General features: G+C 37.8%; 1 protein-coding gene across 2 annotated transcripts; it reads right to left on the minus strand.

The window, feature by feature from the left end:
- Positions 1–229: 229 nt before the first annotated feature.
- On the minus strand, positions 230–7,708 carry TRH (thyrotropin releasing hormone). 2 transcript variants are annotated; one of them, XM_034431584.2, is made up of 3 exons: positions 7,391–7,708; positions 6,098–6,313; positions 230–2,725 (listed from the first exon to the last, which is right to left on the minus strand). In XM_034431584.2, the coding sequence occupies exons 2-3, from the start codon at positions 6,297–6,299 to the stop codon at positions 2,256–2,258; spliced, it is 672 nt and encodes a 223-aa protein (XP_034287475.1). In that variant the 5' UTR covers positions 6,300–6,313; positions 7,391–7,708; the 3' UTR covers positions 230–2,255. The 2 variants fall into 2 exon arrangements, with proteins under 2 accessions (XP_034287475.1, XP_034287473.1); XM_034431582.3 differs by having other exon boundaries at positions 7,312–7,704.
- Between the last annotated feature and the right edge of the window lie 20,270 nt (positions 7,709–27,978).

A 27,978-nucleotide genomic window follows, 5' to 3' on the forward strand; every position in this document is an offset into this window, starting at 1 on the left:
AAGTACTGCAAAGATGCTACATTTGTTTGTGTTGCATTTTTTAAGCATGTATCAAAAAGATTTCAAAGAGAAATCTATTTTTGCACAAAACAGCTTTCCATTTGAACATTTGATTAATATTGTATACAAATATATAATCATGTCATACACAAGTTTTGATTTAAAATATCAAGTTTGTCCCCTTGTTATATTGAAATATCATTTCCCCCTTTTTCAATCTCGAAGTCAATTTTAATTTGGTACATTGTTTATTTACCTTCTTTCTGTACAATCAAAATGAAAGCTGAATTGGAACACTATAATTTTATTTGGCAAGTAAACACTTTTAATTCACAGAAAGTGAATACATTTCTTCTGAGCATGGTAAGCAGAGTTTCCCACATTTTTACATTAAAATCCACACAATAAGATGAAGATGTCTACTAGTTCCTCTTTTAAATTTTCATTGTTGCTGTTACTGGTCATTATATTTTTGCCAATCGTTAGTTTGAATTGAAAGATTCACTTCCACTTTATTCGAATCTAGCTGGAACCAGGAATTCTTGGCTATAGATTTTTCATACTGATTCTTGCAATAATAGGAAAGGTTTATTTGCTAAAAGAGGCATCTTTCTCAGTGTACATTTCCTGATTGGACTTCTATTTGTTCCACCATTTGTTCTATTTGTTCTCTATGCTCATTTGTAGCAATGAGCATAGAGAAACTTCTTATATTATCACAACTTGGTACCTGGTAATTTCACAGCCTCCCCCGGCTGAGAAGGTATCAGAATGGAAAATACTGTCACTGGAAAATATGATTTTAAAACCACATTGCTACATAGAGAGGTATATTCTATCAATATGGAAACAAATAATATATATTATGATAGTTGGAGAATATCAAATATTAGCCATAGGTCCCCTGTCCTTCCACAGTTGGATTACTGATATATGTAGAATAGATTTCTTTCTTTTTTAAAAGACACTGTTCATTTCTCATTCTAGAACTAAATGGATAATATAAGCAACTGATATTCTATTGTCTGTTGATAATTCTCTCCATACATACCTTCAAATCCTTTTGTGTTTCTGCTTAACTAATAATAGTTTGATTTATAAAAGGATCACTCAAGTCTAAGAGCCCAGAGATCATTCTTACTACAAGGACTAAGATAGCCATAGTAAGTTTCCAACTCCAGCTACTACAAAAACCCATAGTGCTCATCCTCCAGAGATTATGACATTCACACCTTGGTGATCCTAAATTGTACTGTGAGCCCTCCTCAATCTGAAGGTCTGCAAATGTGTTGGGCTATAAAGAGCCGGCTAGCACAGATATGTAGATTGAGAACAATGAGAATCATACTTCAATTCATTTCAACAACACCAGACTGGGAAGATCTGATTTAAGCAATGCAACCAAACAGATCTGATAATATGATTTTAATCTTCATGGTGAATAGGTAATATCTAAAAAGCCATTATGTTGATTCCTTTTTTAATCCATCCATATTGCAGATGGATGGATTATTGCAGTGGGATACTAACCACAATATTTCAGTGGATCTACAGTACATACTCAATATTGTCATTATGACAAGAATCTGATTGTGAACTCTCCCTTTCTTTTATCTACTTCCAATTTATTAAGTACCTGGAAAGGTCCTACTTCAAGGTAACTTTGTTGTAATCATTTATCTTTTACAATTAAGAGTTGTAGACCAAATATTTCCCATTACAGACATGAATTATAATAACCGTGATCTTCTACACAATCCTTGCTGAATTACAGTTCTCCATTTGTAATTTAATTCATATCTGTAATGGGAGAATATTCAGACTTGACTAGGAAGCATGACTCTTTGCTGCTGGTGCACCATAAGTGAGCAGCAAGATTAGCTCTAATTAGTCTGCTAGTATGACAATCCCCACCTTCCCCATATATATTTATCATTGGTCCATGCACAGTTGGGGAAAAAAATGTACATCGATATGGCTTTTTATGAATAACTTCATTTTAAACAAGCATCAAACCCAACTATCTGTCACTCAAGGAAACACCTCAGTCTTTTCTTTAAAATGAAATCCACATGTCCACAGACTGCTAAATCTGGACTACAGTACTCCACCATTCTGTGTGATATTCCTTATAAAGAATTATCTGCAGAGAAGTCAGCAAGCAGAAGGAGATGGGGAAGTCATTCAGAAATCATCCAGAAGAATGAAACAATGAATACACAGACACACAGACACAGACACACACACCATGTTTCTCACTCCTCTGCTTCTATTTCACCATCCAACAAAGAATTTCTTCCAGGGTGCTGCCTCTTCTCTTCACTGTGGACTTTGCTTATCTTATCTAGCAACTCTAGCAGCAGGCTACCTTTGCTGCATTCAGAGGACTCCTGTGGGTCACAGAGAATATTATTGTCTGGGGTCTGTGAACCCAGATACCTCTTGCCTGGGTGCTGCCGCTTCTCTAAGGTTTCCTCACTCTCAGTCTCATCATCCCAACCTCGCTTGCCAGGGTGCTGTCGCTTGTTGTAAGGCAAGTACCTCTTGCCCGGATGTTGCCTTTTGGATAATTCATTTAGATAAGCTAGCTGGCTGCTTGGAATGCTGAGGATTTGATCCGAGAGAGATCTTCTGCCAGGATGCTGTCTCTTCTCCAAATCCATTACCATCCTCTTCCCAGGGTGCTGCCTTTTGGTAATCCAAACCAGTTGAGAAGCACCTGGCTCTGTACAAAGAAAGGTTTCACATTACTGCTCATTTGGAAATTGCCAAAGGGTTGTTCTTGTTGCAAGTTATAATTATTCATTTTGACTAAGGAAGAATTAGGCAAAATTGGTAAAAAAAGATCATGGTCAAAACAAGGGTTTAAAAATATAATATTTGGAGGTAGATTATAAATAAGTGAATAGATGTAAGAATAAGTCTCTTTATTTCATGGAGCTGACAAGATCTTTGAGAATATGTTATGGGTACCTTTGTGAAATGGCTATTGTAATAGGGTTTGTTCATTTCCAAAATGGCTGCCATAACCAGATTGTCCAGATTGTCTATGGAGATTCTCAGTCATCCAGGTCATGGTTGTCCCAAAGGTGCTTTTTCTTTTTTCAAGAGGCAACTGGACTTTCTTGTTTGTCTTTGAAGATGTTTTGCTTCTCATCCAAGAAGCTTCTTCAGTCTTGGTGGCGCAGCAGACTAAAGTGCTGTTAAGTAACACCAGCTGTCTGCAATTACTGCAAGTTCAATTCTCACCAGGCTCAAGGTTGACTCAGCCTTCCATCCCTTCGAGGTAGGTAAAATGAGAACCCGGATTGTGGGGGCAATAAATTGACTTTGTATAAAAAATAACACCGCTTAGGGGGGGCTGAAAGCCCTACTAAGCAGGTATATACAAAAGTATGAAGGCTATTGCTTAACGCATTGTAAGTCACCCTGAGTCTCCGGAGAAGGGCGACATATAAATCGAACCAATAAAATAAAATAAAATAAATAAATAAATAAATCATCTTCCAAGAAAAACAAGAAAGTCCAGTTGCCTCTTGAAAAAAAAGCACCTTTGGGAATTAACCAGAATGTTACCTGCATTCCTCAGGCTCCCTCCTCCCCAGGTTGCTCCTCCCAGTTTACAATTGCCTTTATTTCTTGGGCAGATGGGCTTTGGGATTTTGAAGTATTGAATTGTAGGCTCCCATCACTGATGCATTGAATTGTAGTGGACCATCATTGAACATAGACAAGTGTCCATAGACGTATGAGTGGATTCTACTTGAAAACAGATTCTAAATGCAAAAATTCAAGAAATATCATAAATACCTTTTCCAATATTTGACTGAAACATGTGACTAAAACATCACTTGAAATTATTGATTAGACAGCTATTTGGGAAAGTAGAAGGAGAATTTCTTTGAAGTGGTGGTTTGAAATATCACTATTAATAGAGGGAAAGATTGGACTCCTTCAGTATCAGTAACACACTGACATTAATATATTGTGCAATTCTCATGTGAGATTCCATACACTCGTCAAGCATAGTCTTATAATAAGTGTTAAACTATTCACACAGAGGTTTGGCTACAGGCACAAGAAATAGAACCTTGTATATTCTAATGGCAAGGAACAATTTTAGCACTTAGCACTAGCACTTAGACTTATATACCGCTTCATAGTGCTTTTACAGCCCTCTCTAAGCAGTTTACAAAGTGAGCATATTGCCCCTAACAATCTGGGTCTTCATTTTACCCATCTTGGAAGGATGGAAGACTGAGTCAACCTTGAGCTGGTGAGATTTGAACTGCTGAACTGCAGCTAGCAGTCAGCTGAAGTAGCCTGCAGTGCTGCACTCTAACCACTGCGCCACCTCAGCTCTTTTTCTGACATTCCTCACAAGATGTTGCTCTTCAGGAACATCATTTTACCCATGGCTGTTCATAAAAAGAATACCTTCCTTCACCTATCACTAGACTTCCTCCATTTAGATAGAGAATCAGAAAGGAGTTTCAAACATACAATATGTGTAGAGTTCTTTGAATATATCATTTGCCATCGTTTGATCTGCCATCAACTCCATTATCAAAGTCAGTATGACAGAATGGAAACAGCAACCCCTGTCTGCCATTCCGTCATATGATTTCCCAGGCAAATGTGTAGGTGATAGCAAGAGTCTGGGAAAAGAACCCAAAAAAGTTTTTTCACACACAAAAGAAAAAACTTCTTAGTCAATTCAAATTCCTGCCAGGGGCAGCTGGAGCTTGAATTGATTTAGAAGCTGGCATGACATTGGTTGTAGGGAAATTGAAAAGGGAGAAAAAGAAGGAAGATTGAAGCAAAATACAGGCTGCAAAAGATTCCCAGATGATTCTTCAAGGCCATCTAAGTGAAACTGGCATGGAGCCACTATAGGATCTGCCTGTCCTGCAGAAAAAAAAGAATCTAAAGACACCAGAGAGGAGGGATCTCCACCTAAGTCTTGATTGGAACCCTTAATTAATTCACTGGAGAATTTAATAGCAATTGCATTTTAGGACAGGAGCAATGTCATGTTATCAGAGGAATTAGTATTGCTGACAGGGATCTAATTAATCCCAGAATGATAGCACAATTAAGCCATTAAACTTGTCCACATTCTCTTTTCCTTTGAAGGCAGACAATAGATGGAGGCAAAGAGGAAGAATTATAGGTTTGTCATATGCATCAACTGGGTTCTGCTTGCTTAGTTATCAGACTGGAAAAAATAAAGCTTTCAAAAAAATAACAACCCTGATGTCTTTGTTACACATAGGAGAAAGGATATGGTTGATATGGTTCACATGAAGGTCTTTGGGTTCTGTGTTTGTCTGATCAATCCTGAAAATTTATGATCATTGGCCCATCCATAAGGTAGAGTGAGCCCTGTGTAGAGATGTCGAGAAATGTGGGGAAGCAGAAATGGTAACTTTCTGGCTATTGTATCAAAGCCATCAGCTGCCTATTTCTTTTCGAAAGCAGAGATATACATGTCACATAGCACAATCTGACCTGTGCTGAATAAGCTACCCTGTTGCATCACAGAGAGTGTAGTGAAGAGCCCTACACCACTATTACCGTTAAACAAAAAAATCAATAAGCAGCCTAGTCAGCTGAATGTTGACTTCCCTGAATATTAGCTATTCTTCAGAGCTCTTTCCCAGCCCCGCTGGGAAGGGCCAAATATTCCATTTTAAAATTATAATGTTGGCATGTTTATTTGAATGTTGAGTATGGTAGAAAATAAAATATCTTTTTTCCAGGAAGACTGCTCTAGTTCTTCCCAAAATTGGTGTTCTCCGTAGATGTTGAATTACAACTCTCAAAACCATCCACCAGCATACAACTGAAAAACGTAGGATTTCAAATTTATTTTAAGATATAACACGACTTTTCTCCGTCTCAGCAACCAAGTAAGATATGCCTTATATTTTAACAGTTGTCTCTCACTGCTCCCCACCCCCCACCCTCCTATTTAAAAGCAGAAAAATACTATGAAGACATTCCTGGGCAGAAATTGTGCATGCAAACAAAAACAGGAACAAAAAAGGAACTTCATCAGTTATGTAGCCATAGAAATTCTCGTGTTCATATTTACCTTTATCCAGATCCTCTTCTGCATCTTCTATCTTTCCAAAAAGGGAACTTAAGATGAGGCTTTCTGCCTCTGGGGAGAGGTCATCAAAGAGACTCTTTTCATCGTTCTCATCTTCTTCTGGAAATTGCTGCCCCAAGCTGACACACACATTAGTAAAAATCAGGAATAGAAACAGCAGCCGCCGCCAAATGGAGATGGACATGGCAAAGCAAGATCCTATGAACAGAATGTGGAGAAAATGGGTTTTAAAAATAGTGTAGAAAATGCAGCATTCCTAATCACTTGGAAGGAGTGGTATGTTGAGGAGACACATGAAGGCTCTTCTGTTTTTATTGACTTCTAATGAAACTACCCATAGGAATGATTACTTATCACTTTAATTTTCTGCAAGATCACTTAGGTTTGCCTAAAGAACTTCATATGAATTTGATGTTCCTCTCTGAGCAAAGAGGAGGACTATAGTATGAGAAAACAGTCTGATTTATTCTTCTTTAAGCATGTGGTTTACCTGAAGCCTATTCACATTAAAGATCTAAAGCTATATAAACTTTGTATCAATACATCAGAACAAGTTCTGTGTCGTATTATGTAACACCATTTCTTTTAAATGCTTATATTTGAAGCAGAATACCTGCACAGGATTATTATAACGTGAATAGAATGCTTGTATTATACTGTGCTGCCAAATGATGCTTTAAATCCACATGGCTTAATTACAATTTTCATTAAAATCACTCTGTTTTTTTATGTCAGTCAAATAGATTCTAATGTTTTCAGAACATTTGAAAATGAGAGAAAAGCTGTTCTTTTTTGAACACGTAACTAAATGACTTAAAACACATTTTAACTTTGCTGGCAAAGTTAACAGCAGTTGCAGTTTTTAAGATCTCTTCTATCTATCTGATTCTGTGTTGTGAGCAAACAATTAACATTTATCCTTTTAAATAAGGAGAAAGAAAGCGAGAGAGAGGAGGAGAGAGAGAGAGAGAGAGAGATTGTCATTTCCATACACCTTCAGGTTGAAAGTATTACAAAACAAGATTAAATTTGGAAGGTATATTTTTCCAATCCAGTAAATAGCCTGCTTTATTAACTACTCAGAACAATGAAATAACAGCTGTACACAACTAGATAAATCTGTGAGATGTTCGTAAGAACGGAAAAGTTTAATAGGCAAGACAGCCTGCAGAGGGAAAGTAAATGGGATTTATTACCTTCCTTCCAGGTGCTTTAATCCTTGGCTCAGGTTGTGAAAGAATTGCGTCGGCTCACTATTTTTCTGTAGCTACTTACACGTTTCAGCTTCAAAGTTGCTTTACTCCGTTGAATCACAGATGACATCCACCAGAAGTGCTCCTGAGTTCTTTTGGGTAGATTAAGTCTTCTTCCCTTCTTATAGAGAGCTGCCTCTGGACCAATTATGCAAATAGTTGTGAGGTAATATATGTGATGTACTGTGTTGCTCCTGCCTCCTTTCATTGATGTCAGGGATCTGAAATTTGTGCGCATGTTAAAATTCTGACAGTTGTGAGCTGACCTCACTTCACTAAGGGTTGCTAGAAAAGAATTGCTTCAGGAAATAAGATAAGATGAGGATATGCCTGTGTGTATATATCAAACAATTGTTATGAGCCAACCCCAAGCAGGTCATTCATGAGATCTGAAGAGCAAAATAGAATCAATAAATGACATTATTTGCAACTTCTTCTTTTTTTTATGGTGTCCTCCTATCTGTGAATTTGCAGGTCAGTAATTGACAGTTTGCTAGACAATATTCCACAGTTCTCTCATTTCCATATAAATTCTCTCCATATAAAATCTTGAATTTTACAGAAAGCAGGACAAGGTTTCATTTGGGTAACAAAGTGCTGTGTGAGTGATGATCCTCTGTTTTCATCCGGAAAGGTTTCTATGTTCAGTTCAGAGATGCTTTTTCTCTACTCATTTGTATATGGGAGATTTGCTATTTCAATTTGAAAAAAAGTTGCAATCTGGAAAATTCACAAATATGAATGTGCTATACAACCATATCAGATTATGACATCCAGTTTCTTCATTGCATATTTCATGATATTCTGGACTTGTACAAAATCCTTCATTTTCATGTCTCATTTTTCTACAGTGAAGGCTTCTTCACTGTAGAATTCTTTTCAAATAAATTTATTCAATCTTGGTTTTTTTTAAAGCTGCAGTAAAAGTCTACATCCAGATTTTGGATGACTTTGACAAAATCCTGATTAAAAGTTATATTAACTGATGTGTTAAATTCTCTTGAACCAAACACTGAGTTGTTCAAAATAAACTTGTCTGATTTGTTTGAAATAAATTAAATTTTGAGGTTTTGTGTTATTTATCAATGAATGAATAACCTAATGTTTTCACCAGCTGCTATAAGGAATAAATTCAAGATATTTTCAAGACATTTCTCTGCCTTTCACGTGTACATGTTTATTTTTTAGTATTTTTTTATTGTTTTTATATCACAAATTTAATTTCTAAATTGAAGAGTGTGTTTTCTAGGTAACAAAAATATTATAATTTAAACCTCATAATCATTATGATCATATCAACATACAAATGTATAATAGATACTATCAACCATTGTTATAAAATATACTATCTTCCATATTGACATCAATCATATACGCATCAAAATATTTACTAATCAATTTTTCTTTCTCATATAATCCATATTTTCACATAAATCCATCCATCTGATCTCTGTATCTATCGACTAACCATTTGTTCATGTGTACATCTTTATCAACATGTTTTCAAGATAAGCTGATGGTCAAGGAAAGTGAAATTGCCATTACAGTCTAAATATCACAAATAGCTATTTCATATGGATTTAAAACCAATATTTTAAAAAGAGACACTTCATGTAGATACCCAAAAGTTATCAAGAAATAATATACATGCTCTATAGTACAAGCTCTTCTGTATAACAGTCCTTTATGTATTTAACTGAACAATTGTCAGATGAAATGATTTCTTTATTTTAAGCAACACTGGACACAGTGAGCAATGTCTGTATTTGAGTGTGTGTGTGTGTGTGTGTGTGTGTGTGTGTGTGTGTTTGTGCGTGCATGCATGCAATAGACTAATTCCACAGTCCTGTCACTTCTTTTCAGAGATTAAACAATATGGGTTTACCATGTGCCTGGATTTATAATGTCATGCACCTGAGGGCAAGACAAGAAGTAATGGATGGAAACTTATCAAAGACAGATCCAACCTAGAATTAAGGAGACATTTCCTGACACTGAGAACAATTAATTAGTGGAACAGCTTGCCTTCAGAAGTTGTGATGTTCCATCACTGGAGACTGGACAGCCATTTGTCTGGACAGGTATACTTGGGTAGGGTGTTAGACTAGAAGACCTCCAAGGTCACTTCCAATTCTGTTATTAGATTTTTATCTTGTCTTTATTACGTCATAAGTAACTCAAGGCAGTGAATATACATAATACTCCTTCCTCCTCCTATTTTTACCACCACAACAATCCTGTGAAGTAGGGTTGGCTGAGACAGATTGACTGGCTCAGTCACCTGGCTGGTGACCTTTGGAGGAAGGGGCTACATATGCAAATAATATTGCATTGGCATCCTTCAGTCTCAAGAGACTATGGTATCGTGCTCTGAAAAGAGGTCCTAAAACAGCAACTAGTGTGATTAAAAAGGCCAATTCGAGAGTGGCAATCCCTTCCACACTGAGGAACACTGAGGAACAGGAACACATTCTGTCCCCTGCCCAGCCCCCAGATTTCGCTGGTTCCGGTACTACCTCTTTGCCTCAGCCTGCTGAACAAGTGTCTCTTCGAATTGGAGAAGACCATGCTGTGTCTTTAGCCTCCAAGCTGAACGATCGGAGGTCAAGGTTTCCCAGTTGTTAATGTCCATTCCCAGGGCCTTTAGGTCCCTCTTGCAAATATCCTTATATCGCAGCTGTGGTCTCCCTCTGAGGCGCTTTCCCTGCACTAATTCTCCATACAGGAGATCTTTCGGAATCCGACCATCAGCCATTCTCACGATATGCCCCAACCTGCATAGACATCACTGTTTCAATAGTGTATATATGGTAGATATTCCAGCACGTTCCATGACTGCGCTATTTGGAACTTTGTCCTGCCAGGTGATGCCAAGAATACATCGGAGACAGCGACGTATTCTTGGCATACGTCGCTATTGTATTATTTAACAATGACTTAAATAATAACAATGACAAATAATGCTATACTATGTAAACAAAATTGATGCATTTTAATAGGACAAGCAGCCCCAAATATTCTCTGATGAAATGAAAGAGAGACCAACATGTGTGGACTTCTGAAGCTTTCACTGAAGTAGCATAAGAAATGTAACAACCAAGCTGAGGTCTTCTTTGGTAGCTTGGTGACATTTTCACCCGCTGCCTCGCCTGGTTAGCTTCTCTGGCATTCTTCTGTCATGATTGTGAAGTTCTGTTCACTAGAAAATTTACAGCTGTAAGCCATTGTTCCTGGAATGGCTGTATGTTTTGGGATGGAAATCATAAAGGCTATTAGATGGATATTACAGAAATGTGAGAACAGAGAATTAAGTCCTATTGCTAGCTTTATTTTAAAAAAAGCAACAAACCAGAACCTATCACCATTGAAAGCAACAACTGTATTTTCAAAGGTATGTTAATCTTAGACTGCTTAGACTGAGGAGATGAATTATTTTTAAAACTGTCAAACAAAAGATGTCTTCGTCTTTTTGCTAGGCTTCAGATATACTTTTTTATTAATGTTAGAAAATTGGAAAGGTAATAAAAAAGAAATGTGTAGTGTTTCACAGCTTTATACGGCTTCTGTCACCTTTCATTTAGGTCTCTGTCACTCTTGTTTACAATGCTAGATCCCGAGACCTTAGATCCTTAGGATCCTTATTGCTAAAATAAATTGGATTTAGGGATCTGTCAATTTTTGTAAACCAGGTATAAGAAATGGAGGAACAAAACTAACCAAGGATGGGTCAGCAGTCCAGAGATTGGTGACAGCTGCTCTTCTGAATGGGAGCCTGAAAAATTCTGTAACTCTAAGAATATGATGTGAATACTTAATAGAGAAACTCATCAGTCAACAATGGGCTATTAAGAATAATAGCAAGAATAAACTTCAGTATTTCCCTTTACACTATTTGTTCAGAGTTCCAGACAATGCCGTCAAAAATTGACAATTGGTGCTGAAGAAAACTGATCAAGTACCTGAATTTTCCTGCTATGAACATAATATAACAAATGGTATTGCCATTTTGCATCCTCTGCACAATGAAGGAAGCAATTTAAATAGTACTTTATCAGAAGTTCACAATAGCACTGGAATACTCAGCCAGACATAATTTAAAGGTTTAAAGTCAATAGCCTTTAATAGAAGTCTGAAATAGCTTTAAGACCCAACCCATTGCATTTGTTATTTGTATAAGAGAGGAGGAAGGGAATGGGAATGGGAATGAGGAGAGGGAGGGAGAGAAAGAGAGAAGGAGAGAAAGAGGAAGGGAGAGGAAGGGGGGACAAGAGCAGGGCTCCCACAAAATGCTGTTTATTTTATTTAAATATTTCCATAATCTTATAGTAAAAGTTTCAATCTTCCAAACTTAATTTGGAACATTGTTTATAACTTTCTTAGATCAAAATCCAATTTAGCTTTCCCCCCCCACTTTTATTTCCAATTTGTTAAATTCTTAAATTTATAGTTAATTTTCTTTTTGTTTAAGAAAAAAGGTAAACTCACAAGGTGGCTTTTCAAACTTGTTATTCTGAAGATTTCTAATAGCCTTAGAATAGTTAAAGGCAATTTCCAAAAGTGATCAGAAAGTGAGGTTTACAAACTCAGTATCCTTGGAAAGCCTTCACTATGGCTGTGAATATGATGGTTGGTTGATTCCTTCATCTACTAATTCTCAAACCCACAGGAAACTATTGTCCTATAGTCTGCTCTCAAGGAAAAACTGTCTGGAGCACTGATCTGCTGTCCTCTCCTTATATAGAGGGGTTTCAAACAACTGGTCTACTTGCCAGTTTTCGAACAGTTCTTAAGGAAAGGAATCTTTTATAAACGTATGAGGGTTTTTTCCTACTACTTTTTCAAATAGACTTGTCCAATTTTCCATAGTAGCAATATGGTAACAATAAAATTACCAACTAAAACAGCATAGAATTGTACAATTCAAACAACTAAAACTATGTTTTTAAAAAATCAGTTTAAACAAGATGTCCACGAAATACCAAATACTGCAAACAGTAAACATGAAATGCTTTTAGACACCAGAAATAAAAAAAATAAAACAGCCACAGAGAAGAGATCTTTCTCTAGAGTCTAAAAAGAATACAAAACACAAAATAACAGATTTGGAAGGGACCTTGAAAGTCTTCTAATCCAAATACATTGCTCAGGCAGTAAACTCTGCCACAAATGGTTGTCCAATCTCTTCTTAAAAACTTCCAGTATTGGAGCATCCACAACTTCTGATAAGGTTTATCTCATGGTGGCTCTACAATAGCAATGCAATTTCACCTCACCTCTTATACCCCTAATGGTGGGAGAACTTCCAGAACATAATGGCATATTGTGGCACCTGTTGTGGCTCGCCAGCGGCTAGCGGAGATAGCAGCAGAGTCAGACAGTGAGGAGGTTGGGGAGGAACATGGGCCAGTCCTGGGGGCTGGGAAAGCTCGGATGAGGGTTCTGCATCAGAGGCAGAGAGGGAGATAGACAGCAGTGAAACAGAGGAACAGTTGGAGCCCGTTCCCAGTGTGCGCATGTGCAGAGCTTCCAGAAGATAAGAACAAATCAGAAAGCAGGGTCGATTTGGGAGTAAAGAAAGCCACACCTTTGAGATGATTGGCCCCTCCCATAGGAAACAAAAAAGGAGTGAATGGGGAGGGGGCTCTTGCAGGAAACAATTTGTTCGTTCTGTAGTTTCAAGAGTGGAAAGTTCTGTTAGTGACTCTAAGAGACTCTGTGCCAAGTTTTGCCTTACTCTGCGGTTGGAAACAAGTTACGTGGCAGCTTGCCAAATGAGATAAGGTGTATTAAGACATATTCCTTTGAAAAACTGTTTGGACAAACCATGCTGAGTGTGAATGAAAGTAATTCACAGTCGTGTAAATAAAAGAGGTTTTGCTGGGACCAATTCCTGCCTCCTGCTTGTTAAGGGAGCCTAGGTCCGAACAACACGATTTGACACCCTATGTTTCTACCAATAACCATTTATTGTTTTATTGCTGGCAGATATCCTTATACCTTAAATTGAATTCAATCTGAGGTCTTCTTTTACACATATTTATGCAGTTAGTGAGATTAGCATGAATTTTCAAAGCTTGATCGCTGCATCAGGAGGGTATGAGAAAAGTTTGCAATTTAATTTCTTCCTACTGAACTAATTTCTCCTTTCATGAGACTAATCAGGGAGACAATGCCGAAGCCTGTATTTATGCAGAGTAGGTGGACAGTTCTCTCACTCTGACATTCATGAAAATAGTTCCAGAAACAAATTTGCACTAAACAGAAAATCTATGTCCCCAAAGAAGTTCTTTTCCCTTGAATAATGCCCTAGTTACCTGATTGATGCTGCATTTTGAAAAATTAGCGAAAGCATTTATGGTATAAGATAACCAGAGAGAATTCAATCATTGTCTTTTTAAGACATGTGTTTTTCTTCTTTATTCATAAGGGTCCTTATAAAATATTTGAGAAATCAATTTCTCTCCTTTAGTCAGAGATCCCAAGATTGATCTGATTTAAGAGGTGAAGTTCTGAATTATGTTTTCTTAATCAGAAGTTTTACTTCTTTATTTGATTTCTATAGCCACCCATCTCAGTAAACGACTCTGGGTGGCTTACAATTCAAAAACCTATATTACAATTAAAATCTCAAAAGCATTTTAAAACAATAATAACAGTAAAAACAGTAAAAACCATTAAAATAATGAAAACCTTAAAACATCTAATTTGAGTACATACATAAAGCAAAGCATCTGGCCTGTTAACAATATAGCTAGGAAGCAGGACAGGTAGCAACCCAGGTGCAGGAGCTACAGGTTTTTAAAGCTTTAAGGAAGGCTAACAGGGTTGGGGCTATTCTAATATCTGAAGGGAGAATTTTCCACAGAGTACGAGCTGCTATAGACTACTCATCTTTTGTCAGCCAGCATTCTTTAGGCTGATAGATCGAATAGGATGCGCATGCTAAATCAGCCTAATTGGATGGGTAGAGACTCTGGAAAAAAGGTGATCCCTCATGTACTATGGTCCCAAGCCATGTGGATCAATATACATGACCATTAGCACCTTGAATTGCTCTCTCCTTCTCCTTCTCCTTTATTCAGACATAAACTGTTTTTGCTTCCTATAACTGTTATCAGAAGATCAGCAAGCAATAGGATTGCTTCTTAGGACATTCTTAGATCTAGAAACTGGAGCTGTACTTTATTTTAATGAATGGAATTGAGAGGGTGCTAAGATTCCATTTCCAGAAACAAGAAAAGTTGTATAAATTAAATTCTTGGATTTCTCTACTATAGTATATTACCGAGAAATATGTGCTACGCATTTTCTGCTTATCATTTCAGATCCATTGATGCAACGATCCAGGGTATCAAGACCCTGAATTTTCTTTTAGTATAAATATATTTAAGGAACAAAAATCAAATATATTTATTTCTTTATTAAGAAAATTTATATGGCCGCCCAACTCACTCGTGGTGACTCTAAGCAGCTTACAGAAATAAAATGCCAATATAAAACCCAATAAACTCCTGGCTTCCTGGCAACAACAATCAAACTAAGCACATGACAGGCTCTGTATCACCCAGGCCCAGTGGCAGAACCATGTTTTCAGGGTCTTTCAAAAGAGAGTCAAGGTGGAAGCCAACTTTATTTCCGCAGGGATGATGTTCCACAGGGAGTTAGGTACAATGAACTTAGCAGCAAACTTGCATCGTTCTGTCCCAATTCTCTCTCAAATCTCTGCTTTAATTACAGATCACAAGACAGCCTTATTCAACATACCAATCCATTCAGTAGCTTTGCCAGTACAAAAGTGTAAATCCCTTAATATCCTGACTTGCTTGAAACTAATAGCAAGCCCCTTGAGAAAACATAATCTGGGAAGACAGTAGATATTGAATCTCTGATAATGAAGAGGAAGAATGGCACTGAATGAGATGAGGAGATTAATGTATAAGCAAAGGAACTCTTAATAGAATTAAGGAGCAAATTCTTCACAGCACACAAATAAATCAACTCAACTGTTTACATCCATCTGAAGTGTGGTTCAGGCTGTTATATTCAAAATGTTTATAGTCTGAGGAAAGGGATGAAGAAAATCTGCAGAATCTGTCAATGGTGCATGTCACTTAAGAAAGTCAAGCTGATTTATAATTTAATGAGGAAGACTAACTGCAATGCTATGGCATTAAACCTCCACATCACTTCCTTGAGACATTTCTTGGTAATAAACAACCTGTTACAGAGTTGGCATTTGAAATGCTTAACTATACTCTTAAAAGACAGTTAAACACAGAATTATGACAGTTAAACACAGATCTCATGATATATTTCTATATTGAATTATTAACTGCTTAGTATTGTTTATATACATTTTGTATTTATGTCCACGTCCTTTGTATTTATGTTATGTCCATGTGCTAAAGAAACACACCAAGGAAACTGAGAATCTTCAGGAACACTACATGCAGTCTTTTCCATGAGGCATCTGGATGTGATTATCAAGAGATTTGTGTTTAATCTCATCAATATGTTGATAAGATTTAGATCTTTTCTGTCAACGTTTGAGAAGGAATAGAAAAGGTAAAGCAGTGAATATATAAGACCAATCTGAGATTTAATTTAGCTAAGTTAGTACTATAGTTATAAATTTGATTCATCTTTTTTGGATCTCCCTGGTGAGGAGATACCTTCAAGTCAATCTTGACTCCTGGCAATTGTCTGGATCATTCCCTGGAATTTTCTTGGCAAGATTTTCAGAAATGGCTTGCTATTGGCTCCTTCCTTAGGGCTGAGAGAGAGTGACTGGCCCAAGGTTATCCAGTTGGCTTTGTGTCTAAGACAGAACTAGAACTCACAGTCTCCTGGTTTCTAGCCTGATGCTTTCATTTCTACATCAAACTGGTTCTCTTGACCGGTCTATTCTAAGTTAAAACCTGATTCTTTGAGATACTATACTATTCCATTTAAAGAATCAGTTTTGCAAGCAGGGGACTATTCTGAGTTTCTAGATTATTTACTGGCCAGGAATGCCCATTTCACCAATTGTGACCTGTTTTTAAAAACAGAGCTAATCATGGTTATGCATGATTCAGTACTATGCATATTTTGACTTCAATAAGTAGCAACATCCAGTAGCTACTTCTCAGGGTTAGGCTTGATTAGTGGCTAGTTAGGAGATTCTCCGGGGAATACCAAGGCTATAGACTTGGGTAGGAAGTTAAATGAGAGATTCCTGAAGAAAGCAATATCACACCAGTTTTGTATTATTGCCAACAACACAAAGTCACAAGGAGTTGACTCACCTTGAGCAAGATGTTATCACAACCATAGTTCTTTCAAAAATTTGATTTGGAACTTGAACTCCCACTTCCAAGCAAGCTAATATTTCTGATTGTTTGCAAGGGCTGAAAATATATTTACAGAAACAAAAGTGCTAAATCTTTCTTTCCTGCCAGAACAGTTAGTTGAATAGGAGAAAAATTGCACCAAAATGCTTTCTTTTTCTATTGTTCAATCAATCTTAACATCTAAAGTGGTTGTCATGGTCCTGTTTTTTAAAATAACTACTGGAGAGTTTATCCATAATACTTGATGTTTTACAAGACTTTCTTTGGTCAGAAGATCTGAATGCAAAAAGTTATGGAAATGTAAAGGAATACCTTCTTACCAAGTGTCTCCTTTAAAGAGTGCTTAGAATTTCAGACAGTTCAGAAACTGGTTGCCAGAATATTAGTCAGCTTGTCAGACAAAGCATGTATCTCTAATCTTCCCACTTATTTCAGTGCCCATTACAAGGAAATGTTTTTGATTTTAAGGGGCTAACTGATGTTGAGAGACAAGTTATCATAAGTATTTGTTTCTTTCTTTGTTTGTCCTATTTAAGAACTGCCCATCCCCCTCATGGAGGGACTTTAGGCCAGGGCTGTCAAACTCCTGGCCTACGGGCTGGATGCATCACACTCTGGCCACACCCATGCCCAGTTTAGCAAAGGGGAAAAAATGTCCCGATGTGTCACGTAACGACATGAGTTTGACACCCCTGCTCTAGGCAATGTATTGCCTCCTCACGTGTACTCTGCCTATGAGCATCATGTGGATTCTCTTCCATGTCTTCAACTGTCTCACATATAGTGGACAAACACCCAAGGATAAGGTCTTCCTGGTCATCAGGTGATGGTTGGAACATGCTTTCCAAAAGAAAGTTATTTTGGGGCAGCCAGACAGAAATTTAGGAAGAATGTAGGGATAAGTATTTGCCTCACAGCTGTGGCTTTGGCATTACTCTGAAGCTTCACATAAGTGTTTTATTGGCTCTTTGTGATTTGGTTTTTGGAAACTAGATTATGGTGTCCCAACTGACATACTGTACTTTTAAATTGTTTTTGTTATGATTGTTAGCTTAGGGATCAATCCAACAAAAAGGCACAGCTGAGTTTAGTAGAGTAGTATGCAAAACATTAATAATTTTCATGATGGCACGGTGTCTGTAGTATTTCCATATCCATTTGGTTGTTATTATTGGTTACTGGACTACACAGAATCTCCAGCAATTGGGCTAAGACATCTCTCTTAGAGGGCGTAGACCTGACTTCGAAATGAAATCTGAAACATCCCTTAATGAGCAACGCTCCAGCTCAAAACTGAATCACCACTTTGCATAAAATTAATTCCAATAACCATTAACTTCCCTGTCAGCATCATTTATGGTAGGCTTACTTTTTCAACTGATCTCATATCTGAAATAGTCTTTAGTCTCCATTTGCAGACAAGCATCTTTGGTCTTCTCACTCACTCAACAGAAAGGCACATCAGTTTCCATGGGACATACAGTACTGTATAATGCACACTAGTTCACAAGAGATAAAGATGTTTTAAGGAATCTTTTGTTGAATGCTTAATGTTTCAATTCTTCCTTTCAAGTAGCACATGCCAGCATCCCCAGGAGGAAAAGCTGCTCACTCATGAATGGTGGGAGGAAGAGACAACCACAGCCATTGCACTACTCAGACTTCCCATGTGGTCTTTTTTTATTAGCTGAAATTATAATAATAATTTTATTTCTAGAACATTCCAAATGCCCCCCAGCGTCTTGAACTGCGAGGCTTTGTTTACAATTAATGACTTCATTATTAAATGAATATACTCAATGAGTCTATAAGAATGCTAACATCTTAACAAAGTGGGCAGGTGGAAATAAATTCAAAAATCCAGAAAGAAAGGCAGACCCTGTATATTCTTCCCCTTAATCATGGTTCAAACAAAAATAGACCTACTGTACATTTGGACAAAAACTCTACCAAGAAACTTCAAAAAAATCCTATAAATAACTTGAGGAAATCACCATATCTGTAAAAGGTAAAGGTAAAAGTTCCCCTTGCACATATGTGCTAATCATTCCCGACTCTAGGGGGCGGTGCTCATCTCCATTTCAAAGCCAAAGAGCCAGCGCTGTTCGAAAACGTCTTCGTGGTCATGTGGCCCGCATGACTAAATACCAAAGGTGCATGGAACGCTGTTACTTTCCCACCAAAGGTAGTCCCTATTTTTCTACTTGCATTGTTTACGTGCTTTCGAACTGCTAGGTTGGCAGAAGCGGTGACAAGTAACGGGAGCTCACCCCGTTACGCAGCACTAGGGATTCGAACCGCTGAACTGCCGACCTTTCGATCGACAAGCTCAGCGTTTTAGCCACTGAGCCATCACATCTGTATGTAATGTGAATCCAGGAAGCAAAATTCAATAGATTTTGTTGCAATATTTTTAGGATCAGACTCAATAATAATAGTAAGAGTTAAAGGTTTAAATATACTTCCTTTTATTTACAATAGGCATTCTATATTCACTGAATATTCACAGATAGAAGCAAGGAAAAGGGTGAAGGTGGCTCCTTATATATACAGTGGGTGGAGCTATAAGAGGGAGTGGTGAGATATGAATACATTAAGAATAGAAGGATAAGTTAACCCCTGATATCCCATTCATATACTATTTACACATTATAGAATAAGGCATTTACATCTGACAAATCCCCCTCTAAATGCCGATTCGTTATACAACACCAATTACATTCAGATTCAGGACAATACAAGACATACAATTTAGAAGTTAAATATTTGTGCTGTTTAGAAGGTAAAGGCTTTGTCAATATGTCAGCTAATTGTTCTGAAGTATCACAATGCACTGCTTTAATAAATCCATCCTGAGATAATTGTCTCACATGTTTAAATTTTATATCTATATGTCTGGACCTTTGTCCAATGGCATCGGATCTAGATATTTCAATGGCTGCTTTATTGTCTTCATGCATAACAAAAGGCAAAGCAGGTTTTTTCCAAACATCTGAAATTAAATCATTAAACCATACAAGGTTATTTGCAGCTTTGGATAAACAAACATATTCCGCTTCTGTCGTTGAAGTGGCTACTAGTTCTTGTTTACCAGTGTACCAGTAAACTGGACAGTCATTTAAGAAAAAAATATAACCAGATGTACTTTTTCTGCATGATGTGTCACCAGCCCAGTCCGCATCTGCGTAACATGCAAGCTTTGGTTCTTTATTATCACTAGGTTCTAATACTAAGCAAAAATCTAGTGTACATTTCAGATATCTTAAAATCCTTTTAACAGCTTCCCAGTGATACATTGTTGGTTTGCTGACATGTCTGGATAATAAATTGAGTGGTAAGGCAATATCTGGTCTAGTCCAATTAGATATATAAAGAAGTGAACCTATGATTGATCTATAAAATGTGTTATCTTTGAATTCAGGAGAAGATTCATCAGTATTTCTAAGAAAATCAGTTTGCATAGGAGTATCACAAGGTTTGGCATTGTTTAAATTGCATTTATTTAAAAGTTCTATAATCTTATCTCTCTGAGTAAGTTTGAATCCCCTTCTAGTCTTATTAATTTGGACACCAAGATATTTGTTCACTTTACCTAGAGATTTCAACGAGAAATGTTCATTTAACTTATTTACAAAAGTTTCTCTTCTCTCTTTGTGTTTTCCTATATACAAAATGTCATCTACATAAATCAACACAAATTCAGTGTAATCATCACCCTTTTTGACAAAGAAACAGTTATCAGCAGTGGTAGCATTGAAATCCATGGTCTTAAGTACTTTTACTAAACAATCATACCATCTTTTACCTGATTGTTTTAATCCGTATAAACTTTTGTTTAACAGCCAAATTTCATTTTTGTTGGTGTACTGACTGTGAGGTGCTCTTACATATATTTCCTTATCTAGTTTCGCGTGTAGATACGCAGTCTGTATGTCATATTGAAATACATCAAGGTTGAGTGCTGATGCTACCACTAGAGCTGTTTTGACACTCTCAGTTCTTACTGTGGGGGAATACGTTTCAGTATAGTCCTCCGGATATTTCTGTGCATAACCTTGTGCAACTAATCTAGCTTTGTATAGAGTATTGCCTCCTTCTAAGTTCTTAATTTTATATATCCACCTGGTACCAATAATTGTTTTATCTTTAGGTGCAATTGCAGGTGTAAATACATTTAATCCTTGTAAACTTTCCATCTCTTTCTTCATAGCAAGTTCCCATTTTTCTTTTTCTTCATGAGGAAGTTTTAACACTTCCTCATATGTATTAGGTGTTATCGGTTCACCATCCATATGCATTATGTAATCTCTGTATTTATTTGGTGTTTGATTTCTGTTGTTCCTAATGGCTCTTTCAGGTTTGCTATTGTTATCATGCAAATATCTTGCTTCCTTTTTTGTTAGTGTGTCTGTCTTTATTTTGTGTTGGCTATTTGTCCAAGTTTTGGTTTTGCTTTTATATTTGTTGATATTTTGTTTTTCTATGGTCCCTTCCTCATGAGATTTTGTATCTTTGCATTTATTTGGAAATATTTCATTAAGATGTAATTTAGACCAGTTGGCCTGTTCATGGAACACAGCTGTTCTGGAAACTATAAATTTGTTATTATTATCAATGAATCTGTACCCTTTGGTGCCAGTTTCATATCCCATAAATCTGAGTCTTCTGGATACGTTTTCTCCCTTCCTTCTCAACTGTTTAGGTATGTGTACATCTGCAGTGACTCCAAATATGTGCATGTGTGCTAATTTTGGTTTCCTATTATACATTACTTCATATGGTGTCTTATTTACAATACTGGACCAGGTTCTATTTTGTGTGTAATTTGAATAATGTAAGGCTTCTGACCAAAATTGTTTGCTTAAGCCAGCATCCTCCAATGTGCACCTAATCATGGTTTGTAAAGTGGAATTTTTCCTCTCTGCAATCCCGTTCTGGAACGCAGAAAATGGACTGGACGTGTAATGTAGCATTCCTCTATCCTTTAACCATTGGGAGAATTCTTTGGACATGAATTCACATCCCCTATCTGTCATAATTTGTTTTATTCTGATATTGTGTTGTGTTTCTATGCGTTTGTAAAATTCCTTAAATTTTTGAAAGGTTTCATCTTTGTGTTTTAATGTGTAAACAAACCCATAGCGGCTATAATCATCTACTATTGTCAGGAAGTAACGTTTTCTATAAGTGATTGATGGAGTTAATGGGCCAACTAGGTCCATGTGTACTAAGTCAAAGATTTTGTTAGTTGTTCTAGTAGATTTTCTTGGCCTGGGACTAGTTTTTAGTTTTGTAGATTTACATACTGAGCATTCCAAATAGTTTTCACAATTTTTTATTTTGACACCTTCTGCGTGTTCAATCATTTTTTGCACTACAGGAAAACTGGCATGTCCTAACTTCCTATGTAAGATGTGAGCACACTCATCATGAATTGGCTTACCTATTTTTGGTTTTTTTTCTTTGTGTGCATCTGCATGATCATGAGATATTTTACATTCATCATTGTCACTGTTGCTAATATTTTCATCATCTGCTTCAATACAATCTTCTATATTTGAATCAATGTTATGCAACCATTCTTCCTTTGTTATCAGATAAGGTAGGCCTCCTTTAATCATCACAGTGCCTACATTTATTTTATTCTTCTCCAAAGTCGCTTTTCCCTTTGAGAAAACTATATTAATGTCAGAGTCTCTACTTAGTTTTATGGCACTTAGTATGTTATGAGCTATTTCAGGTATTAATAATACCCCCTCTATTTTTCCTAGACCAGGCAAGGTTACATTCCCTCTGCCTAATACTTGAACTTTTTCTTGGTTAGCTACCTTTATTACAAATTTATCTTCTGTAAATGAAGACAATATATTTTTGTTATTAGTGGTGTGATTAGTTGCTCCAGAATCAATAAGCCAATTGTTGTTCTCATTTTGTTGTATTTTAGCGTTGTCTTGTTTATTTAGTCCATTCAGTGAACCAGATTTTCTATCCTTTGAATTTTCTCTGCCCCCTCTATTTTCTCTGTAATTTGGTGGGCTTCTATATCTATGTCTATCTATGGAAGACTGTCTATAATTGTATTTGTTCCTATATTCTGACCTATGTCTTTCCTTTGAAATTTTGGGACAATCTCTTCTATTGTGTTCCCTGGATCCACAATTGTGACATTTAAGTGTTTCATTATATTTGTCTTGGAAAGCTACTTTCCTAAAAGGTTTGTGCTCTGTGTGATTGCTAGTACGATTTTTTCTTGAATTGTCTTCTGCTATCAATTTGTTGGATAGACTTTCTATGGATAAATATCCTAGATTGATAGTGTCTAAATGTGACATAAAACTATCCCATGATGAATCAAGTGAATTGATAATAACACTTTTCATTGTTTGGTCTGAAATCACCTCCCCCCTCAAATGCAGTTCAGCTCTTATTTTGTTTAAAGATATCAAATGCTCACTTATAGAAACCCCTGGTTTCACCCTAGATGAAAAGAAATCCTTAGACATTCTTGTGGTGGTAGCTACACTGTCGCTGTGAAACAAATTAAACATGCATTGAATAATTTCTGAAACAGTTAGATTTGGTTTGATGCTATGATACATTGCAGGAGACACGCTAGATATTATTAAGAAAAATGCCCTATGGTGTAAACAATCTATTTTTAAAGTCCAAGGTCTTTTTGGGGGACTAGTGATAAAAAATAGTAAATTTTCTTTCATAAATATAACCTGGAGCTGTTGATACCATTCTTGCAAATTAATGCCATCAACCCTTAGTTTTGGGAAGTCGCTGGGTAAGTTTCCCACATTATTTTGTCCATTACTTACAACCTGAGGTAGTCCGTGGTCTCGCAAGTGTAGAAAATTGCAAAACGGCATGGGGATGCTCGCAACGAGTCTGCGCGGTTCTCTCGCCAGTTCATGTCTTCCCGGACCGTCTGCATAGTTTCGCGCATGCGCGTTGTTCATTTCTTCTTCGGCGTCGTCGTGGAAGGTTCTCTCCATTGCGGCTCGTTCGTTCCGCTCCTCTTCAGACGAGTCGGTCTCTGGTTCGGCCTTGGGAGTTCTGACGACGGCGGCTGCTCTTCTTTTTCTTTTGGGGGCGTTGGCACTTGCTTCGGTCTGTGGTGTAGGACGGAATCGACAAGGCTCTCTGGGTTCGGGCGTCGTCGCTCTCGAAGTCAGGATGGGAGCGGGCAGGTCTTGAGGTGTCGGCTTGCTCGCTCGCTTCTTCGGTGGCTCTTTGGTAATTTTTAGTTTTGGCCCAAATGCAGCAAAAAGCGTTTTCATTGCTGACTTTACTTGGGATCTTGTTGGGTCATCTTCACTTTCTGTTTCTGACTCTTCCGATGAGTTTGAATCCTCTTTTTCATTTTCGTTGTCTGATAACGTTTTTCGCGCCAGAAATTTTGAACTGAGCATTTTGATTGGCTCTGCTTCGCTCATCTCGGAGGTCTGTTGAAACCAAGATGGCTGCCATTCAAAATTTCGCGCCGGAGCACATTTTTTCTTCTTCGTAATGACTTTCTCTGCAGTCGTATTACTCACTATTTTTGTGTCTTTAGATTTCTCATTAGTGATGTTTTTCTCTCTCGCTGCTCCGCTGTTCTTTAGCATTTCTTGGAGGTTCGCGATGAGGCTTTCATCATTCTTCTGGCTTTTTAATAGTTTTAATATCTCTGACCTGAGTTCGTTATTCTCTATTTCGATTTCTTCCTGGTCATCATTTTCATCTCTTATTTCTTCGTCTTCAGTGATGTATTCTTCGGATTCTCTCGAAATTGCGTTTGTGGATTCGTTGATTATTTCTTGTTCTGTTTCTATTTCTTTGCTGTAGGCCCTGGTGTTGGGCCTATCTTTCTTAGACATTTTTAAGTTTTTATTGAGTCAATTAACCATCCTCTGCTACCAGCTTGTTGCAATATTTTTAGGATCAGACTCAATAATAATAGTAAGAGTTAAAGGTTTAAATATACTTCCTTTTATTTACAATAGGCATTCTATATTCACTGAATATTCACAGATAGAAGCAAGGAAAAGGGTGAAGGTGGCTCCTTATATATACAGTGGGTGGAGCTATAAGAGGGAGTGGTGAGATATGAATACATTAAGAATAGAAGGATAAGTTAACCCCTGATATCCCATTCATATACTATTTACACATTATAGAATAAGGCATTTACATCTGACAGATTTTTTGTAAACTCTTCTCTAATCTGCTTGTTTAAGAGCCTGATGCCACTGTTTAGATATTTCAGTATTTAGATTTGGAACCTGAACTTCCACTACCAAAATGAGGTAATATTACTGACTTTCTGGAAGTGCTGAAAATGTATTTACAGAAGCAAAAGTGCTAAATCTTTCTTTCTTGTCAGAACTGTAGTTGCAAAGATGAACAAATATATCAAAATATTTTTCAATTGCTCAATAAATCTTAACCTCAAATGTGGGTTGTCACAGTCTGTTTTTAAAAAGCTGCTGGGAATTTCATCCATAACATTTGATATTTTGCAGGACTTTCTTTGAGTTAAAATGTGTGAATGCAATTTTTTTTTTATGAAAAAGTTATAGAAACGGCTCGCAAGCTGTTGTGGCCCATCAGCGGCCTGTGCAGCTAGTAGCTGATTCTGACAGCGAGGAGGCTGGTGTGGTGCTGCGCCAGCAGCCTGTGCAGTTGGCACTCGAGTCGGACAATGAGGAGGCTGGAGAAGATGTGGTGCCAGAGGTGGGGATTCAGCCAGGGCCTTCAGAACCTCCAGAAGCTCCCATAAGTGAAGAGGAAGAAACGGCGGAGCCTCTTCTCGATGCACGAGTGCGTAGAGCTGCCAAAAGGCAGGAGTGGCTCCTCAGGAGGAGGTCTCCTCGAGAGTAAGGCTTGGGGCTAATTGGCCACTCCCTTAGCTTATTTAAGGAAGGACGACGACTGAGGCAATTTGCAGGGAACAACTTCATTCACTCTCCTTTGCGCCTTTATCTTAGTTCTCTTATCAGTTTCCTGCAAATTGCTTCTGGGCTTTCTACCAACCACAGTAAGATTACGATTATTTATTCTTTGGATTCTTGTTGGCTGTTAAGAAAGTTAATTAACAGCCTTTGTTTGAAAAAGACTGGTTTAATTTAGTAAACTAAGGTTTGTACAGACTTTGTGTGTGCTGCGTTCTTTGGGGTCCGTAGTTGGGCAGAACACAAGCATTGGGTGTGATTTCTAACATTATTTAATGTATATTCTGTTTGTTTATTTTTAATATTGAAATTCCAAATGAACTTCAGTCTATTTCTAGGGAAGGTTCGGTTCTTTGTACAAGATTTAGTTGTGCTTCTTGTATTGAGAGCTAGGAGGACAATTTGCTATGGGAATGAAATATTAGAATATGGACAGCCATTATTTATGAAATCCCTAATGAAAAAAAATAAGGTAGAAATTGAGAGGGGATTGTCTGAGGAAATTATGTTTCCTGGTTCTGTCAAAAGGGAAAGAAATATTTGTGAAAAAAGAGATGGATGCAGTTTTGTTGGAGACATATAAAACTACCTTTATTATTATCTGCATTTCTATTAAGTCATCCAAATCTTTCTTCGGTTCACATATATATCTCTTTCATTTCATGCTGAGAAGATCACTGACTTTTAGAGGGATGCCAGGATCTAATCAGATGGTAGTTTGACAACTTTTTGGTTGATAGATGCTCTACATTTTTAGGAGGGTGAGATTAGCACTGTGTTACACTCACATGGGCAAAGCCTGATTCCTTTCCTTGTTTTTAAATCTAAATTTTTAATTCTTTATATTCATTTAATTTAATTTAATGTAATTTAATTCATTAAATTTATATGCCGCCCCTCTCCGAAAACTCAGGGCGGCTCACAATACATTAAAAAAAATAGTTATAAAAAAAACATTGAAAAATTAAAAACATTAAAAACATTAAAAACTCATTCACGCCATTCATGGCCGGATCTCGCCAGATCACAAGAGCGAGATCAACGGCCCCAGGCCTGCTGGAAAAGCCAGGTCTTCATTGCTTTTCGGAAGGCCAATAGGGTGGTGATGGTCCGGACCTCAGGAGGTAACTGGTTCCAGAGAGCTGGGGCAGACACAGAGAAGGCCCTCCCCTGCAGGCCCGCCAGCCGGCATTGTTTAGGTGACGGGACCCGGAGGAGACCAACTCTGTGGGATCTTACCGGTCGCTGGGAGCTATGCAGCAGAAGGCGATCTCAAAGATAACCTGGCCCCGAGCCATATAGGGCTTTAAAGGTAATAACCAACACCTTGAATTGTGACCAGAGACCAATAGAGAGCCAGTGCAGCTCGTGGAAAATTGGTGTAATGTGGGTGTACCTAGGTGCACCCACGACAGCTCGCGTGGCTGTGTTCTGGACCAACTGTAGTCTCCAAACACTTTTCAAAGGTAGCCCCATGTTGAGTGCATTGCAATAATCTAACCGTGAGGTGACAAGGGCATGAGTGACTGTGAGGAGAGCTTCCCGATCCAAGTAGGGTTGCAATTGGTGCACCAGGCAAACCTGTGCAAAGGTCCCCCTAGCCACAGCTGTCAGATGTTGCTCTAATCTTAGCTGTGAGTCTAGGAGGACACCCAAATTGCGAGCCCGTTCTGAGGGGGACAATTTCTTCCCCCCCCCCGAACCAAGGATGGACAATCGACATAAATCTTTAGGAGGCAATACCCACAGCCACTCGGTCTTGTCTGGGTTAAGTGTGAACCTGTTGACTCCCATCCAGACCCTCACAGCCTCTAGGCACCGGCACATCACCTCCACTGCATCACTGAATTGACGCGGGGTAGAGATATACAGCTGGGTATCATCCGCGTATTGCTGATACCTCACCCCATGTCATCAGATGATCTCACCCAGTGGCTTCATGTAGATGTTAAATAGGAGGGGAGAGAGGACCAAGCCCTGAGGCACCCCGCAAACGAGGGGCCTAGAGGTCGACCTCTGTCCTCCTACCAACACCGACTATGACCGACCAGAGAGATAGGAGGAGAACCACCGTAACACGGTGCCTCCCACTCACAGCTCCCTCAATCGTCCCAGAAGGATACCATGGTCAATGGTATCAAAAGCTGCTGAGAGGTCAAGTAGCACCAAGATGGAGGAATGACCCCCATCTCGGGCTCGCCAGAGATCATCCATCAGCGTGACCAAATTTATGGTTCCAATAACAAAAACTGTTTTTCCCCCCAGTGGGAAGCACAGAAAACAATTGTTTAAACTTGTTTTGTGTGTTTCCCACCTCAAACAGAAAAAGAAAAGTTTTT

The sequence above is a fragment of the Pantherophis guttatus genome, chromosome 2, assembly GCF_059756535.1.
Source record: "Pantherophis guttatus breed Tessera chromosome 2, ASM5975653v1, whole genome shotgun sequence".
NCBI lineage: Eukaryota > Metazoa > Chordata > Lepidosauria > Squamata > Colubridae > Pantherophis > Pantherophis guttatus.

Excerpts from the sequence above, each read along its gene's own strand:
- TRH (XM_034431584.2), bottom strand. The coding sequence starts at position 6,299 with ATGTCCATCTCCATTTGGCGGCGGCTGCTGTTTCTATTCCTGATTTTT. Across the intron at positions 2,726-6,097 it reads AGAAGAGGATCTGGATAAAG|AGCCAGGTGCTTCTCAACTG; the intron begins GTAAATATGAAC and ends TTCTTTGTACAG.